Source organism: Poecilia reticulata, chromosome 13, assembly GCF_904066995.2.
Source record: "Poecilia reticulata chromosome 13, P_reticulata-male-v2, whole genome shotgun sequence".
Lineage (NCBI taxonomy): Eukaryota > Metazoa > Chordata > Actinopteri > Cyprinodontiformes > Poeciliidae > Poecilia > Poecilia reticulata.
In genome coordinates this window covers 24,029,379-24,048,246 of record NC_088842.1, presented here as the reverse complement: position 1 = coordinate 24,048,246, position 18,868 = coordinate 24,029,379, and the positions used below count along the sequence as shown (strand labels likewise).

Sequence of the window (18,868 nt, the reverse complement as noted above, 5' to 3'; positions counted from 1 at the left end):
TCCACTTCACAATAGTCCCCTACTTTAGTGTTGGTGTCTCACACAAAAGTCTCAAACTACAGAGAAGTTGAAGTTCAAGAGGTATAATTAGTTTTGCCAGGCAGTGTGCCGACATAAAAGCTTTAGTAAGTGATTTTAAACGAGAAAAGTTTTAGTCACAGAGTAAAGAAAATAGGTATTTTTTATAACTTTATTTTCTGACATATTGTACATGCCTGTATGTATCAATAACATTCACACATGAAGATTTTCCGCTGATTGGTCAGACGTGGCAAATGACGACGGGCTCCCTAAGCTGCATGCAGACGACCTCATCAATGTAAAGAGAGTTGGCTTTGATCTCAATGTTTTCCTGCAGCTCCAGCTGGCAGCGAACCAGCGCCCTCTGCTCCTCCTCAGACAGAGCCAGTTCCTCACGTAGTCTGACGGAGCAGAATAAAAAACAAACAGCCATGTCATGACGAGCTCTGAAGTGCAATTCTTATGAACAGGAACTCTGAAAACATCTGTGAAACTAGAAATGGGATGGTGGGTTTCCAGTAATATTCCGGTAAATGTGCTCGGTATTTCTGTGAATCCTGTAGCACTCACTTTAAAGCTCTAGAAATTGTAGCCTTTCAGACGTTACTTGGCAATATTTAGCAGATGGTAGAAACAGGGTTGAAACGGAGGTTTGACATGATTTTCAGATATAAAACATGAGTCAAAGGCTATCCTAAACTTTCTAACTGAAGATTTAGTCAAATAACAGAGGCTGGAGGATAAGCTTTATCTTTATAGTTACTACTCCTGGAACCAACAAGATTATTACTTAAGTTTTTTCTTCATTCAACTATAGAAAAATTCTTGCAGACATAGAGCTTTAAATTTACTATAGTAAAACGTACTGTTTCAAAACTTCATTTGGAAGACAAAAGAACTGGATATCATCTGTATAGCAATAATAGGAAATATCCTTAAAAGATGACAGTATCAGGTACAGCAGACACAACAATGGCCCCAAAACAGAACCCTGTGGAACGCCAAATCGAACAGGACAGGAAAGGGATCTGTAAATACATTGATCTATGACAAAAGTGTGAGGATAGTCATTTTAAAGATGACCTGTCATACTTCCTTGAACAGGTTAGATCAAAACATGTTCATTACACTTTTTGCACAGAATCTTTCTCAGATAATGATATTTCAATCTGGTCACTTCTGCCTATTTTGAGCTTCTTAAAGAATGAGCAGTTTTAGGGTATCTTGTTACTTTAAATCCAAATAAGCTGTTGCTGGCCACAACCCCAACTCAATGTTTACACTCGCTTGTGAAAATGCCTGCAATCAGACACACAAATATGCAAATGTACAAATTTGAAAAGCAGAAGTAGAGCCTCCTGCACAACCAACCACAAAAAGAATGCAGCAAGTCGTTTCTGGATGGTAAGTCAACAACAAAACACACGTCTTTTCTAGTAGTCAGTACAGGGCACATGCAGCAGTAAAACCAGCTGACCAAACATGCTGGCACTTGGGTTGATAGGTAATGGGCTGGGTTCTGATTTGGTTGCTAGTTGAAGGGCAATGCCTGCTGATTTGTGATGTTACGTTCGAAAGGTTTTTGAAATGGCTCGTTTTCCACACACCAAAAAACATTAACTTATTGGTGAAAAATGGCTGGGGGGCTTTCTAAGCACTTGGGTTGTTTTCAGAAGCAAATGGAAACACACAAACAACATCAATCAACATGTATCATATTGTAGGACTCACTTGGTGATGTGAAGGTTGAGCTGCTCAACCTCGGCGAGGAGCTGGATCTGGGCTGCGTCGAGACACTGCTCTTTGCCAGGCCTCTCTTTGCGCAGAAGAAGCCGGGCCTGGGCCAAACTCAGGAACTGTTCACTCTCTGCGATGGCTGCTAGCAGATCCTCTTTGATCCTCTGAAGGTTGCTGATCTCACACATGACCTAGAGAGAAGCACCCATAACAATAACCATGAATCCCTGCAGTCTCAAAGAAACCAAATTAGAGAATAAATCTAAAGCAAGTTGCAGAGACAGTATCGGAGCAATATGTATTTCTTTGAATACGGAGCACATTTAATTACTATAAGTCATTATTACTTCTTGATTTCACCTTATTGTTGATATGTTTTTACTGATTTTGTTAATACTTCTCTTTTGTTTCTGGTGGTAAACAACAATCCATAACTGTCCTACAGCTCTGCTAACTGTTGGGCAGTTATGGATTATTCTAAAACAAAACAAAAGTATGCATTTCCTTTGTCTAATTACAGACAAAGAACGGAAATGTTTCTGCCCCCTCCATGCTCTTGTGAGACCACACCTTATCTATATACTGTCTTTACAGCTGCGTGTATTTGGTGGTATGTATCCACAGATTTGCCCATCTAAAGACTAAAGGTTTTGGAAGAGGAGTGGTTTTCAAGTAAAGCCATAGATTCTAGTTTAGGCTTTGGTATGGACTTTGACTGAGCCATTCTAACATCCCCCCAACCAGTTCACCTTGTTGCACATATTTGCTTTGATCTCTTTCAACAGTGGCCTTCAATTTGATACATTTGGGCATTGCACAACTAATAGTTGTCCTATTACATGCTATACCAATAGATGTGCATCTCTGCAGCTGCTCCAGAGTTACCACGGTTCTCTTGGCTGCTGTTCTGGCTAATGCACACCTTGTCAATTTTGGTGAAGAGTGACCTGTCATACTCTCCTTCTGATCTTGGAATATTGTTTGTAACTACTTTCTCTTCTAACTTGTCCGCAACTTTCTCTCCCTGACCTGTCTGTTGTGTATCTTAAATGTCATGAAGCTGTTTTATTACCAACTTCTGAAGAAGACTACATCAGACTGTATTCAGAAAATAGTGATACACTATTTTGAGTTGATTAACCACACACAACTTTACTAGAAAATACATGGAACTTGAAGTTATTCTCTTCTTAAGATATACATATTAAAACACTGTTAGTGACATGTCACAGATTTATGTTCCTCGTTTGTTCAGGGGGCACCAGATTTGAGCATCTAAGGGAGATGCAACATCTCTTTGCATCTCCCTTAAATAAACCGCACATTGAGCCCTACCTTGGGAAGTTTATCTTCCAGTTGGGTCTTGGCAGCCTTGATCAACTGAATGTTGAGCTGCAAGGCTTCATTAGTAGCCCTGAACTGCTTCTGCATGTCGTCAGCCGACTGCGACAGCAGAGACTCCACCAGAGCGCGCAGGGACAAAGAGTTATTCTTCTGCTGCTCGGCCCTGGCTATGTTGAGGTCTGAGATGTTCTCCCACTGCTTTGGGCTAACTGTTGCGCTGGAAGAGGGACAGAAAACCTTAGAAAACAGCTTGGACTGAAAATACTGGCTCTCTCCAGGTACTCCAGCTTCCTCCCACAATAGAACAAAATGGCTACTTTTTTATTAGCTTAACCTGTCTCCTTGTGTGCTGTTCTGTTGCATTTTGATCAAATGTCCAGTCCTGTCCAAACCCTCTCAGTTCACCACCACAACAGGCCGGTATAAGAAATTAAGTGTAGAATCATGGATGGATGACAAATGCTTGCAACATTCTGTCTGCAAATTCCAATTTTTACCTGAAGCCTGTTAGGGGCTTACTATTTTGTGTAATAGCTGCATTTAAAGTAATCAATAAAGAGGGCTTCAAATAACAGGCTTTACAGTAGCTATACTATAATATTTCTTGTTTTCTGGGAACAACAAGAAGCCGATGGTTTACCTTGAAAGCATAGTGATGTTTTTCTTGGACAGTTGCATATTAGGGATTGTCTGCACGGTCATCAAGGCACAAGAGTTGTCAATGTTTTGAGCTTGAAATTTCTCCTTCAGATCCTGTTCTAAGTAGAACTTAGCAGACCTGTCCAGACTGGAGTAATAAAAGAAGATGAGCGTCATTTCATGTTTGTGTTTATGAAATGTATACTCATTCAGTAGCATCATTACAGGGCAAAACGATATACAGATATTAGCCAGAGTTCTCACCGTATCTGCTCAGCAATCTGCTCTAGCACAATCTGAAGTAGACCTGTCACTTCCTGAAACATCGAACATTCTTTCAGCAGCTCGGCGTCCACCGCATCATGCACCCTGTCAGAAGGGGCCCGTTTCCTTCTGCAAGCCACATAGCAGAACATTTTCACTCAACAGCTGGGAGTTTAAGCTTAAAGTTACTGACATTCCAGGACAGCTGCCAGATGCTTAAGACAGAAAAGAGAAAGATAGGCCGTTTGCTTCTGATTTGGTGGTTTCACCTCGCCTCCAGACAGAGAAGAGTGACTTTCATTGCGTCTTGGTTCATCACCAGGGCCTTCACCACTCTGCTTTGTAAGACTTCAAGGGCATCAATCTCTGGAATAAGCTCCTCGAGCTTCATCTCCACCTCCTTCCTTAAAAACTGAATGTCTCTGACCCGCTGATCTGAACATCAGAGAGAGAAAAGAAAAAGATCACAGCTCAATTACAGCCAAGCAATTTCCTTTAATTCTAAACATGAGCCACCACAAACCCCGTCCTCCCCTACTTACCAAGGCGCTTACTGTCACCATTTTGCATACGGATACATGCGCTCTCAGACTCTGACATGAGCCTCTTGCACTCTGCTCGAAAGAGCTCAGAGCGGTTCAGGACAACCTCAACATTGAGGAGATCAGGTCCATCAAATTTTGGGATACTCACGTCTAGGACAGACATGGTTCTGAGGAGAGACAGAAAAGGAGGATGTCAGAGGAGCGGATAACAGGTTAAATATAAATAATTTACCTCTTTTATATCTGGGTTTTTAGATGTTTGGGAAAATTTAAAAATTCTTTGGGCTTTACCTGGTTTTAAAATGATTTAAATAAATTTTTAAGTACACAAAAAACAAAATGCATTCCACTATGCCATTATTTATTAAACAAAACATAAATATCATGTCAGTACACTTAGAAATGGACTAAGCAGGTAATGCGTTCAGGGTTGAAACAATTAATCTGATTAATCATGATGAATCCATTATTGAAATAATCGTCAACTAATTTAGTATTCCATTAATTTGAGTATGCAGACTGTTTGCTGAAAGAACACGCAAAAAATATTTACATTTTTTATTTAAGATTTAAAAAGCCTTTGTAAATTTGTTCTACCCAGAACTCCTCGAGTGGCATCTTTTTTTTAGCTTCTGCATGTTGAGATTGTATTTAAAAAATGTCCTGTTAAGCACCTTTAATCAGTTAACACAAACAATAAATAGATGATTCTTATGCTGTATTGATGGTAAGGTAAAAAGGGAATTTAATTATTTATTTATATATTTTAATATTGGATAAAAAAAGGCTTGAATTAAAAATCTACAGAATGTGATCATTCTATTATCCAAATAATAGAATACTCGATAGATTAATCAATTAATAAAATAATCACTTGCTGCAGCCCAAATTACTTTTTAGGAATGGCTGCCAGAAGAAAGCTTTGTCTCTCTTAAAGCATCGTTTTTAAAGTTAAACAACTGACTTACTAAGCAATGCTCTTTGGACGAATGTGGTCTAAAGTTAAAATGATAGGTCACAATGTCCTGACCTAACCTAACACACAGCACATAGGCACAAAAACGTCATACAAACTGTTCAGCAGTTTGAATTAATGTCTGCAGACACCGTTTGAGGTTAAAGGTGAAGTAGTCTGCCATACAGCTAAAGCCTGGCAGGAAATTCGCTATAAAACAACTGAAGCAGTCCTGCAAAAAAAAAAAAAACTATGGGAAACAACAGTACGAGAGACTGAGAGTTAAAGCTGCTAAAAGTACAAGCTGCTGTAACTACAAGTTACAGAATGAAATGTACTGTTTAAAGCCTTATCTTGACTGTGGAGATTCTATTGTGTGTCTTCGAAAGGCCTTAATAAAATACTATTTCCGAATACTTACACCATAAAATACATTGAACTTTCTTTTTACGTCGGAGCTTTTGTTCAACAATAAAAAAAAAAACCGTTGACATTAGCAACAAGTCACCCAAACCTGAACCTGTTAGCTAACCAGTGCTCTTTAATAAAAAAAAGTAACATTTTTAAATCGATATCAATATAAGTTTATGAATAAATTATTTTCTGTGTGAAACGCACCTTCTTTCGCGCAGCTGATACAGAGAAAATGTAGCGGAGATCCCGCTGACCACAGGCACAAATTAACAAAACAAATGGTTACTATGGCAACCGGTCGACCAATCCTAAAGCGAGATTCCTCCGCGGAGGAATCTCGCTTTAGGACTTCAACGCAGCTGCACTTCAACGCAGCATTTGACCGCCGCGTTTTTACTCCATGGTGCATTCAAGTCAAGTCGTACACTAGCATATCAACATAGAGACAATTCCAAAACGATTAAATATTTAATTTTTCTCGTCAAAGGTCACTAAGGTGTTTTTCTACAAGTTTCAAATAACATTATTTTTGAAGTTCGGTCCTGTTAAATGAGCCAAATCTGAGGTGTTGCTGTCCATGGCACTGGACAGTCCATTTGTTTAATTGGGAAAAAAAATATTAAAATCTGCAGCAGAATCACAATGAAACCATGTGTGCTTTATTGGCTGTTAATCTAATAGTTGGAATTTTAGAGCATTTTAAAAACCGGGCAGTATATAACTTACTATTTATTCAGGTGATTATTAATAAATCTATTATCTAATTTTTATCAATCAATCACAGTTGTTTAATTGTTTTATGTTATAGATGATTCCTTAGCAGGTATTTTTCCTGAATACATCAGTTCTCTGACATTTACCAAGTCATATCCCCAGATCATTTCCATCCTGAGTGCTGTTATTTACCAAAGTGTTAGTAGCATGTAGGTTTTTATAAAGTATTAAAAGTGTAAACTCTGGATTGGTTAACATTCCTAGATCATCTAAAATTTTACAAAAATTACAGTAAGTTAGCTCAAAACCGATTAAAAATGCCATTTACCATAAACTGTACATTTTCCAGCATGAATACCAACAAACGAATAAAACCAAGATTAAGTAGGGAATTATTTAAGTTTTATTTTTGAAGTTTTTTTTTTGTTTTTGTTTTTTTTTTACAGTACATTTGCAAAGAAGCAGCTGACAAAAAAAGTCAACAGCAAAAAATTTTCCAGAGAGCCGAGATGAGGCTCTAAGCTTATAACAGAAAGATCCAAATGAGATCTGAAAAAATAAGCAATAAAGATGTCGAAAGATTAAATATAAGGTACTGGTGATGAAGAGGTCAAAGTTATGTTAAGCAGCATACAGTTCAGTTTAGACAATTGCTTTAAAGGCACTTGATGAATTTGCCACAAAACATATACTGAATAATAATGACAAATTTTCAATATATATTTACGTTTAACAACATTAAACAGTGCAAAAATATTCATTAAGTTTACAGTGATGCCACAATCTACATTAAAAGGGAATGATTTCAATATTTTCTTTTAAACTCATGAGGGCTGAAGTTGCAAAGCTGACCTGGAGTCATTGGAAACAGATCCAACTAATAAAACAGCAGTTCAGTTCTCAGTGAACAACTGGAGAGCTTTAAAATCCAAACTGTCAAATTGTCATTTGTCTTTGTACAGCAGCTTGTCTCTACAACAATAATCACCAAATAATTTAAAATTACAATCGCATCCAGCTTTCACACAACAGCAGTGATTTTTTTTCATGACAGTACACAGATAAAGAGAAGTATTCCAGAACAAAAACTTCTCATTTTTCTAAACATTTCACTCTTTCTGTATGTACACCTTATAATTTAATAAAAGAATCTCTGTTTTTAAGGTTTATTTTCTTCAATGAGAGGAAAATGCTGTAAAATGAGAAATCAGTGCATTGCACAAGCACATACTGGCTCTCAGAAAAAAGTATATAATTGCTGAAAATGTGAAAAGTTCACATATAAATTGAGATAGCATGGAAAGAGAAAAGTTTGCTTCCTAATTCCCTTTTCCAAGCTGACAGTTTACTGGAGGGTTGCTGTCTTCTAGCAGAAGCTGAAAAAATGGTTCCTTCATCCCTGAGCTGGTCTTAAGGAAATTCTCCAATGTCCTTCGTCTTTACATCTATAAGCTATTGGACATTAGCCAGGTATTAATACAGCAGTTGGTCTGTCTACCAGAAGACCACTCATTCCAGAAAAATGTACCAACCACAGAGGTTTTGGGCTCAGTGGGGATGAGATTCCTAATTTGAACTCTGAGCTGGAGGTCAAGAAACCAGATCAGTTGTTCCACATCTGGGAGCGATTTACTTCAAAAGTCTTCACTTCTTGCTATTCTGTCCAGTCCATTGATCCTCTCAGGAAACAAGCCTTCTGCCACAGCTACCTTGGACTCTTGGACCTAAAAATATAAAGATAAAAAAAAAAAAAGAAAGTACATTGGAAAATCTGAGTAGTAAAATGTTCCTTTATTGAGGGTTTTTGTAGATTTCACCAACTCAAATTTAAGACTTTTTAAGACTATTATGAATAAAACTTAAGACCTGTCTCACAACAGAAATGTACAAAAAGAAATACTATATTTTATATAATAGCGCCGTGCGTTTTTTCCAGAGAATGCATGTTGTATTGTACTGGTTGGCAACAGAAGTGAGCCAAAGGCACAGACAAAAGTCATCCAGCCAACTGGTGATAACTTACACTTACCAATAAAGATCAAGAAAATCCAAATAACTTTCAAGGGTTTATTAGCAACTTAATCGGTGGTATCCTGAATAGCCTCAAGTCACAGAACGTAATGAAGATGTCTCAACTTCTGACTGACAGAAAAGTCCCATGAAAAAAAAAAAGAACTACATAAAATATAGGACATTAAACAGTCTTGCCGCAACAAATTTTAAGACTAGTGAGTATTTAAGATCAACTTACACGTTTTCTAATGAATTTAAGACATTTTAAGGTCTTAATTTTAGATACATGACTTTAAGACTTTTTGAGGATGTGTGGACACCCTGCTGAGTGCTAAGCAGACTGTAATCCAATAGAAATATTAATAACTATATATTATTAACTATATAATATATTGAAGGATTATGTCCCCAAATCAAAACACTCCATAAGGACAATCATATCATCATTCCTAGTGCAATGCACACTTTCTTTCATATTAATGCATGCTTTTGTTGATCGCTCACCTTAAATGGTTCACTAATTCCAATGATGCACCGCAGGTTGCTGCTGTAGTAACACAGGACACACTCTCCCCCCCTAACCGGGATTTCCTCTTTACCCATGAACACCTAAAAACAACAAAAGAGTAAAACGCCTCTGCAAACCTTTCCACTCAGACTTAGCAACACTCCAGGCTTCTTTAGCTCCCACCTGCATCATTTCGTCGTTAAAGGTCACTTCATCGTCTTTGACCCACGTGTAGGTGATGTAGTCCGACACGCTGCTGAATCCAACCTGAAATCCAGACATGGTGTGAGTGAGGTAGAAACAGAAACCCTAATGAGCTGCTGGTGGAAGGATAACCTTGTAGAGTCCAATCCAGTCCCAAGTACTGGATGGGAAGGGCTGCAGGGGGTTGTAGAGAACAATGGAGTCAATGTCCGCACTCCAGTCGCCTTCTGCATGCAGACTCACCAGAGGAGTCTGGTGCATCTTCGTCAGCTATAAGGACAGAGACACCAACTTTAATGGGTGTTTAACAGCAAATACAGTCATTATAAAGTCTCTAACACTGCAGGAGGAAACCAAACAATGTGTATTTATTCATACCTCTAATCTATTGTCAAGATGACAAAAACAAAGTCAATCTTCATTTTGTCATCTTGTCTTAAAATGACTCAAAATCATAAAGTCGTTGTTTGAAAAATTCTCTGACTTCCTGATTGGGAAGTCTGAATCTGGGGGACCTTACAGTTCCTTTTTCCAACTCAGAAGTCAGAATTTCTCAGGTTCTGAATACAAATGGATTGCAGCTCATCTGTAGGCCAAATCTGATATTTTCAACAGTAATTCTTAGCATTGCTGTGAACGCAATAAGAGGTTTCAGTTCACATATGTAGCCTCAAAGACAGAGGCCTTGAGCTCAAACTGTACTAATGCAGAATGAAGAAACAAAGCAAGAGAACTGAGCTCTGATTCATCACATTTCTTCCCACTTGCTGGAGTTTCTCACCTCCAGGGTGAAGATGCCAATCACAGGTTTGTGGTCACTGATGCTGAACTCCATGTTGCTGGTGTACAAGTCCTGCCGGACCTTCAGAGGATACTCCTCTTCCTCTTTCAGTTGCTTCTTCTCCTTTACATCGTTTTCATCTTGCTCGTCGTTGGGTTGGGATTTGGGTCGGACACGCCACAGAATCCGGTCGGTCCAGGCAGGTTTTCGCTTCTTACCACTAGACAGGTGATCACAGACGATATAGGATGGGAAATGTCAGTTTGGAAAATAAAAATAAGCTTGTTTCCTGAGAGGATCAATACCTTGCAAAGGTATTGATATTTGTTGAACTTATTTACATTTGATCACATGACAGCTACAAACTTTATAGCTTTGGTAGAGATTTTAGGTGATCAGCCAGAACATGGTGGTGCAACATTATGGAGGGGAAAGAATAAAACTATGCCTATATTGACATTTTGCTCCATCACATATTTGAATATTTTATTTATGTTAAAGCTGCAGGTGTTTAAAACAAGTGAAACATCTTTATTTCCAATCTCTTAGCATTAAATTTCCAATAAATTATTTTTATACAGCATTCAATCTGAGTGGTGCAGCTGAGCACGTTATTTCTCTCAATTTGTGTAGGAGAAAAAAAGAAAGTTTGAAATTATGTGTTAGCATTTTCTGAGTTGGATGTATGGATTCAAATATTCATTTAAACATGTTAGTCTATCCTCTTTACACACCCTTTCCCTCATAATGCATACATGAAATACAAAATTGTAAGTAGGAAGATCTGTTAAATGGACGAGTTTGTTGCAATTTCTAGCATCTATACTCAGTACGACTGTTAAATGCTAAAGTTGTAGGAATCTTGCTGTGTCTATCCTTGCTGTAAATTAAAACAGGAAAGAGCTTGTGGTGACAACAACAATGCTAATCCTTTAATTTGACTTTACAGGCAATTTGTTTAAAAAAAAAAAGAAAAAAGAATGGTTTGTGTAACCAACTGGTTGTTTCTAATGTTGGTCATAAAAGCAAAGTATTCAAACCTGAATGATGCAGAGAGCAGCTTCGCACCTGTGAGGGTTCAGAACCCTAACGGCCTAATCTTACAATCACTCCTGCTAATACTGTGAAACTTAATACAGTCACTGGTCAAGAAGTGGCGCAATCTCTATTTCTGTCCACACATGTTAGATAATAAGCCAGCCATATTAGAAAACATGCTCCCTTTTAAATAAACAATCCTAAAAAGTAGTAGTGTGGTGGTAAACAGTGAGGGTTAACAGGAGTTAATACAGGTAACAGATACCAACGGTGCTTCACAATCCGTATCTTTTATTCATATAGCATTTAATACGTACTACTCACAAAAAGTTGGAAAAATTTGGCTTTTGGGGTGAAAAATGTAGAATATGGATCTGTGTTACAACCTTGTGATGGTGAGCTAAGCTCAGCCTTGCAAACCCAATCGTCTTGGTCTCAAGATTTCAAAATGTGAACCAAGAAATTAATTGACTGAATCATGGATCAAACACCTGTTGTTAGGTTCTTTGTTGAAGAACAAGAAGTTGAGCAAAATGCACTGAAGCTTTAAACAGTTGGACGTGTGCAACAGTTTAGAGAAGGTCACATTAAGTTCACCTGCAAAGGTTAAAATGATTTTTAAGTGAATTTCACCCTAAAGTCAAATATCACTAACTCTTCATGAGTACTGTGATTTCACTATTCATATATACGTGAAATACTTTTATGATTTAAATCTATTAAATAATCTAATGAAAGCTTTTTGGGTCGTAGGGCTTAAAAAACCCAAAGGGTCATTTCCCCAACATCAGAAATAAACTGGAAAAAAATATATTTTAGGCTTTGTGTGCAAAGACAGGCTGAGTTTAAAACTCATAACCATCTCTGCTTGTTCAAGTTTGCTATTATCGCTTAGCTAAGGTTTAAATATGATGCTTAAAATATGTCACTTTTACCAGAAGGTAAAAGTGGTACATATGCACATTAAAGCATGGTTAGATGAATTAGGTAAGGCCAAATACAGAGCCTACCTAAAGTATTCATACCTCTCAAACTTTTTTGAAAGCTGAATATGTAACTTTTATAAAAAATGTTTTTTATATATTTCTTAAAACCTTTATTATGTCATGACAGCATAACAAGAACTAGAAAATCTGTGAGAAAAATTGACATTCTCCACCTCCTTCTCCCAGTGCTGCTATTGCTAATGCTAATGCTAGTGCTGGCCAATCTGTAGCCCAGCAGAGAGCTACTCTGCTGACTCTGATTGGTTGTTTCTGACAGAGCGGTGTCTTCTGCAGATGGTAGTAGGACCGCAGAGTGGAGGCAGAGGAGCTCAATTTTTTTCAGATTATCTGTTTTATGTTGCACTATCAGGACATGTTAAACATCTAAAAAAACAATTTTTTAAAATAAAAGTTAAATACTGTTTATTTCAGTCAGATTTTGCCATGTTACAGCCACAAACTTCAATGTACATTTGAGCCCCAAATTATTCATAACCCTCACTGACTTAGATCTCAAAAGCATGTTGGAAAATAGAGGTATCTCCAAAAACAATAAAACTGTGTGGAAAAGAGCATAGACATTTAATCAAATCAAAATAATTTACCTGGTTTTATTTACATTTTATTAAAATTGTCGTGTCAATAATGATTTATAGTTTTATAAATAATCTATCGTAAGTTATTTACTGGCAATATAACAATCAAATCCTTTTTATAATTCGTGATCAGGACCCTGATTGGATCACCCCAAAGCTATTACCATCACTTCCAGTCAGATGAACCATACTGGTAAAATTAAATGACAAGTAAAACTAAATCTGCAACGGATATGAATAACTTTGGCCTCATCTGTATCTGCAGTAAAATTTGTGTTTATAACATGGCGAAACGTGGAAGAGTTCAGGAGTTTGAGTGACTTTAGAAGGTCCTGTATTTTAGGGAAATGTGCATATGATTAGACTTTAGGAACGCTTACTTAAAGCCAAACCATGTTGCGTAGAATCTGTAAAGTTAAAAAGAGGTGAAGATAAAATAAACACAAATTAGAAATAAAATGATGATTTTAATCATCATGATGATTTTAATCATCATGATGATTTCAATCCGAGTACCTGCTGTCGTAGGTATCTGAGTTCAAGTCAAATTTGTATGTGGGCTGAAAGTCCAGCGGTCCTTCTTCAAACTCCTGCAGCAGCTTCTCCTTCTTCTTCATCATGATCAGCTGAAAACACAACATGTTTTTCACACAGCATCATCGTAGTTAGCCAAGTACTGACGGATGACCCCTGGATTCTCTCACAAATACGAGCTGAAAGACGGTGAAAGTCCAACCTGGTCATGACTCCACAGCAGGTTGTAGGTTTGGTTGTTGATACACGAGCGGACAAAGTGCATGCCGTGGTCCTGGATCCTGAAGTTGAGATCTCCGAACCAGAACACCAGCCTGATCAGAACAACAGCAGAAATTAATAAAACATGTTACCTGTGCTGTTTGAGCCGCGTGTGTTTTCTCACCTGTGGTCGATTATTCTTGGAGCTTTCTTGCAATCGAAGGTCTGCGTGTCCATGATGTGCTCAAACTCATCCACCCTTTCATTTGCATACTTCATATGAGCAGCCAGGTGGCAGTTGAGGAAGCAGAGCATGTGTCCATAAAAAGACAGACGAACCGACACTCCGCCTTTGTTGCCCTGACAGACAAACAGGAAGGGAGAGAAATAAAACAGTCAAATATGCAGGAGTAAGAGGAAAAACGTATGAAGCACTGAAACGTACAAAAATTTCCTTCTGCTTTTTTGGTTCGGTTCATGAATCAAACAGAATAATAAGGATGCAGTGTGGCTTAAGGAACTACTGGACTAAAAATATAAATGTGGAACTTCAAGTTTCTGAGTGCGCATTTGAAAATGTGCTCCTCACGTTTTTCACATTACAGTTTTTATTTATTTTTAACGACAAATAGTGAAACATTAGTGTTTTCAAACACTCCTGGTGAGAACATTGCTGCATTCAGAAACAGCTTAGGCCCTCTTTTCACCCTATTACAAAGTCCTAATAAGAGTAAAAATGTGATCTAGAGTGTGTGTGTGTGTGTGGGGGGGTGTGTGTGTGTGGGTGGGGTGGGGTGTGTGCGTGCGTGTGTGTGTGTGCTTCATTTCAATTGAAATTCAATTCAAAGCTCAATTTGAATTGAACTGAAATTTTCCGTGTGTCTTTACTGCTCACCCAGTAACCAAATATGCCGGTGCGGGTGTAGGTGGCCTGGATGTCTCTGATGAAGGGGACGTGCTCCAGTTTGGAGAAGAATAGCAGCAGTAGACCCTGCATTCTTATCGATGACACCTGAAACACGTCGTTTCGCAACATATGCAACCCTTAGTTTGAAAGTATTCATTGTTTGTTCTCATTTACCATGCAAAATATGTCCATTGCATGGATTTGTATAGAGGAAATGTACCTTGATGTAATTCAACGGAGCTAGGGTGGAAGTAAACAGCTGACTCCAGGGGTCGTCAAACATCATGTCCGACACAAACCTCACTGGTCCTGAGTAAACTTCCTGCAGCCTGAGCACATACAGGTATGACTGTCAATCTGCCATATAAATGCACACAAAATTGTCGGTACCCCTCTAGTAATGGCCGAAAAAGCCACAATGGCCACAGAAATAACTTGAAAGTAATAATAGTAATAATACATAAAAATTAACTGAAAATAACAAATGAAAATCTGACACTGCATCTGAATTGTCTTTCAACAGAATAATTAAAAAAACAAACAAGCCTGGACAAAAATGATAGTACGTGTAACTGAAACCAAACAATTTCTGTAACTCTTAATGAGACGGCAGTGTTTGATTTTCATTGCTCCATTTTCATTACTTTTGTCGGTTTCAAGTTATTTCAGTGACCATTGTGGGGGTTTCTTATTCATTAACAAAGACTTACCAACATTTTTGCCACTTGTGCATATATGAAAAAGAAAACTTCAGCCATACCCTATGACATAGAGGTCAGGAGTCTTTGGCGAGTTCAAGTGGAGAAGTGAGGCCACATCATCAGTAGGATCAGCCGTCGCCACGTTCCACGTCACCATGTGAAGTCTGGAAGAAGGGAAGAAAAAAAATGAATCAAATGAATTAATTCAATCTGCTTCGGCTTATTCTGAAAACCTTTTGGGTCAGCACTTCTCTTTAACCACCAACCAAAGAAAAGCTCATCAAGCCTGAGCGGGGAAGCTGTTACAATGGCAGCAGTGAGATACCGCCGCCAGAAGCAAATCAGGCGCTACAGTTTGTTAAGACTCAACTCAGAGCCCGGACTGTGCTCTGAGTTGAGCACAGCTGTTATTAAGGAGAAATAAAGAAGTTTGTTGAGAGCACAGAGAGGTATAGATATAAAAAAATAAACAGAGCAAAATTATTTCTCTAAAAAACTGATCTCTGGGTCCAGCTCCTTCTTGTTCCACCTGAAGTTGTCCTTTTTTGGCTTGTTGACTCTCTTGGCACAGGAGAGGAAGGCACTGTCCAGGGTCTTGACCATTTTCTGGTGCAACTCGGTTTTGGGGTCCAGGTCATCCAAACAGGTCATCAGCTGGTTTAGCCGATGGCGCAGAGCCAGTTTGCTTGCCGTTGACTGTGTGGCATCAGAAGAGAGGGTGTCACTGCGGACGCGCCCCATGGTACCCAGCAGACCGCTGATTTCGTCCATTCTGGCTCGAGATGCAAATCCAGTAAGAACTCCCTGAATCCCCCACTGAGAAGGTTCTAAAGTTATCTGAAGGACTCAGCAAAAAATATTAAAAACAGGTTGATTAGAGAGTGAATCAAGGGAGTCGAGAGCGCTTTTAGTGTAGAATCAAACCACCAAAAGGGAAGTGGAGAAAGTCCAGGCTGGGTAGCTGGACAGGGAGATTAGGGAATTGGCTCATTTGTCTACAAGTCGCCTTTGTGCTCTGAACTCTACCTCTAATCTCACTGAAAAATGTCCCAACAATAGGCCTATTAAAATAATTGAGAAACCACGTTGCAAACGAGAACAGAGCTGCTCCTGCCTCAGCTGGACGGCAGCACGCTGGCCGCTTGTTTCACTCCTAATCCGCATTAGGTGTATGTTGTTGAGCAACCTAATCCGCCCGTTAGAATGCAGCGGAGTGGTAAACAGTGCTCCGGGTTTAGTGTTACAGCACATTCAATCCTGCATGACTCATGCAATCGGGCTTTTTAAAGAGATCCCTGGAGTACCAGGCGGCACAAAGAGCAGATCCACTATTTAAAGCAAGACCTTTGATTAAGAGAAGAAGGAGAACAGCTTCATGTTGACACTTAAAGATACGTTTTAACTTGGTGCTATAATGTAATGGAGGATGTCATGATGAAGAGTTTAGCCCTCACCTCACCTATAATTATGAAATCTAGATCACAACAGAAATAACAAGACCATGAAATAAGCTTCACCAGTAGAAAGGCAGCATTAAAAAGAGTCGGCTGAGTTGGTTCAAACATCTGATCAGGATGCCTCTGACAATCCAGCCTCATCCCAAAGGAAGAAGATCCTATGGGAGGTCCAGGACTCAGTGCAGGGAAAACCTTGTTGTGGCCTTCTGTGGAGCCCCTTATGCTGATGGGTATGTGATTAAGTGATTTCTGTCCAATCACAACACTGTAAACAGTTTGATCCTTGGTGAATGTCCCAAATTAAGCAAAGAACAACGGATGAATGAGTAGATGGATCAGTCTTAAGAGCTCTAATGCTGACAGTTTAGTACTAAATAAAGCAGCAAATACATGCCTATAAGTAATGCTACAGCTAAAAATTCTTAATTTTGTGCAACTTTATAAATATATTTTTATCTTCATGTGAGCCTACATGCTTCAATCCTGGTGTTACACCTGTGTTTTCCAACTGTGAGACAATGAAGGATATTTCTAATCTAAAAGTGCAGATCATAGGAAGTATTTCAATTTAGTTTAAAAGATTCTAAAGCATCACAGAAGTGCTGCAAGCAATATAAAAGCAATGAACAGCAAAAAAGAAAAACAAGATTAACTTTTTGTTATTGAGGATGTGCACCACGCATCATCTCATTTCACCCAACACTGTGCCAGATCCACCTTCGTTATTACAGAGCAGGACATCAATGTGACTTTATTTACTTGTTTATTAACCGGAAGAAGATCCTACCTGAATCTTTCACTTTCCTTCTCCAGTGGCTGATGATCACCTGGTTGCTCCTCGTTCTCCTCCATCATCTCCACGCCTAGCAGCACCAGATGTAACAGTTCAACTCCAGATTCGTGTCCTTGTAAACAGCTAAACAGCCAATATTAGACCTAATATATTTTATTATTTTTTTCTTTGCTTCTGTAAACTTTAGCCGTTGGTCCCAGATACTCTGGTGGTGTGTTATTGTAACGAAACGCAACGCTAGCTGTACTGCGCAGCAAGCTAAAGAGAGTCCTGTTTTAAATAAAGTACAAAATACCGGAAACAACAAGATGCACCAGAAGTTATATTATTACGTACAACCTGAAAGGCTTTGGTAATATTTATTTTGGCTTTAAAATCAACTTACGAGGAGTATAGCGGTCAGAAGCCGCAGAAGTACAGTATTGTTGTTGTTCCCGCCCCTAACCGGAAAGTAGGTAGTTTACTTTCAAAATAAAAGACTTACTCTAAGAGCTGCTTCTTCTATACGTCAGCGTGTTGGTCATATTGTGAGTGGCAAGGTCGTTTAGCTATCATTAAACAGACGTGTGTAGAGTCTGGATTTTATAAATAAAAGGGGTAACAAACATCCGAATTTAATTATTTCCATGTATCAATTTATCTCGTTCTTATAACACTAATGATGGTGAGACAAAATATTACTTAAACTAAATCAAAATATGAAAGAAACATTTCCTGTTTCTATTCTAAATACTTTGGAATATGCGTCCCAGTAGGGTTATTTTCTCAGATTTAAAGTGCATTTTGAAAACCTTTTGGCAGGTAAACAAGATTTTCATTTAGCCCGCATTGCAGAATTAAACTTTTTTTTGGTCGATATTGCAATATTCTAATAGTAAATGTCGTGTTGCTTAAGCTCAAATCAGAAAGTTATTTAAAACATAAATGGTAGTTGTATGTCCGGTTCTAATAAGAAGGAACATGAGAAATTTGATAAATACCAAGTTTTCAAAGAGGAAATAGAAGTTGGAGAGTCAAGTCCTCAGTGATCTTCGACTTTGAGCTGCTATTCAAATTGAGGGAGTGGTTTCAGGAACATCTATCTCTAGCCAGAAGGGGGCAGTCTTACGAACATGTAAGATAAGATTCAGATGCTCTACAGATGTCTTTTCTATACGTTCAAAGTTGCAATACTAAAGCAACTTTTCTGTTATGTAAAATATTGAAGTAAAAGCTCATCAATTGCTGAGAGAAATTGATAAGCCTCAGCCTCCCAACACCCGCCCCTACCTACACCACCAAAAGTTGTCACCAGGCAGAGCAACCAAATCTTAGCAGTTTCCCCCTCCATTCATGTGCCAACAATATACCCTACTATTACCATCGTTCCAGTTAACTGGAATCTGATCACAAATTAATGTAAGCTAAAGGAGTACGAGTTCAGACATTATAAACAGTATTGCAAATCATACAACTATTAAGCAAAACAAGTCAAAAGAGTTTTAATCATCTTCTGAGTGGAGAAAAGGTTAAAGAG

The 18,868-nt window shown here is 38.4% G+C and overlaps 2 protein-coding genes across 6 annotated transcripts; both read right to left on the bottom strand.

Annotated features, from left to right (window-relative positions):
* Window positions 1-176: 176 nt before the first annotated feature.
* Window positions 177-6,234, bottom strand: tekt1 (tektin 1). The gene is made up of 8 exons (XM_008426175.3): window positions 6,124-6,234; window positions 4,548-4,717; window positions 4,275-4,440; window positions 4,006-4,134; window positions 3,743-3,889; window positions 3,094-3,319; window positions 1,753-1,949; window positions 177-422 (listed from the first exon to the last, which is right to left on the bottom strand). The coding sequence occupies exons 2-8, from the start codon at window positions 4,711-4,713 to the stop codon at window positions 263-265; spliced, it is 1,191 nt and encodes a 396-aa protein (XP_008424397.1). The 5' UTR covers window positions 4,714-4,717; window positions 6,124-6,234; the 3' UTR covers window positions 177-262.
* Window positions 6,235-7,018: 784 nt separating this feature from the next.
* On the bottom strand, window positions 7,019-18,411 carry inpp5ka (inositol polyphosphate-5-phosphatase Ka). 5 transcript variants are annotated; one of them, XM_017308056.2, is made up of 14 exons: window positions 18,333-18,411; window positions 17,347-17,422; window positions 15,162-15,266; window positions 14,622-14,730; window positions 14,390-14,506; window positions 13,679-13,854; window positions 13,496-13,607; window positions 13,276-13,385; window positions 13,140-13,166; window positions 10,140-10,359; window positions 9,491-9,628; window positions 9,338-9,421; window positions 9,151-9,255; window positions 7,019-8,357 (listed from the first exon to the last, which is right to left on the bottom strand). In XM_017308056.2, the coding sequence occupies exons 2-14, from the start codon at window positions 17,412-17,414 to the stop codon at window positions 8,268-8,270; spliced, it is 1,461 nt and encodes a 486-aa protein (XP_017163545.1). In that variant the 5' UTR covers window positions 17,415-17,422; window positions 18,333-18,411; the 3' UTR covers window positions 7,019-8,267. The 5 variants fall into 5 exon arrangements, with proteins under 5 accessions (XP_017163545.1, XP_017163543.1, XP_017163544.1 ...); XM_017308054.2 differs by lacking the exon at window positions 18,333-18,411 and adding an exon at window positions 17,738-17,824; XM_017308055.2 differs by lacking the exon at window positions 18,333-18,411 and having other exon boundaries at window positions 17,347-17,802.
* Between the last annotated feature and the right edge of the window lie 457 nt (window positions 18,412-18,868).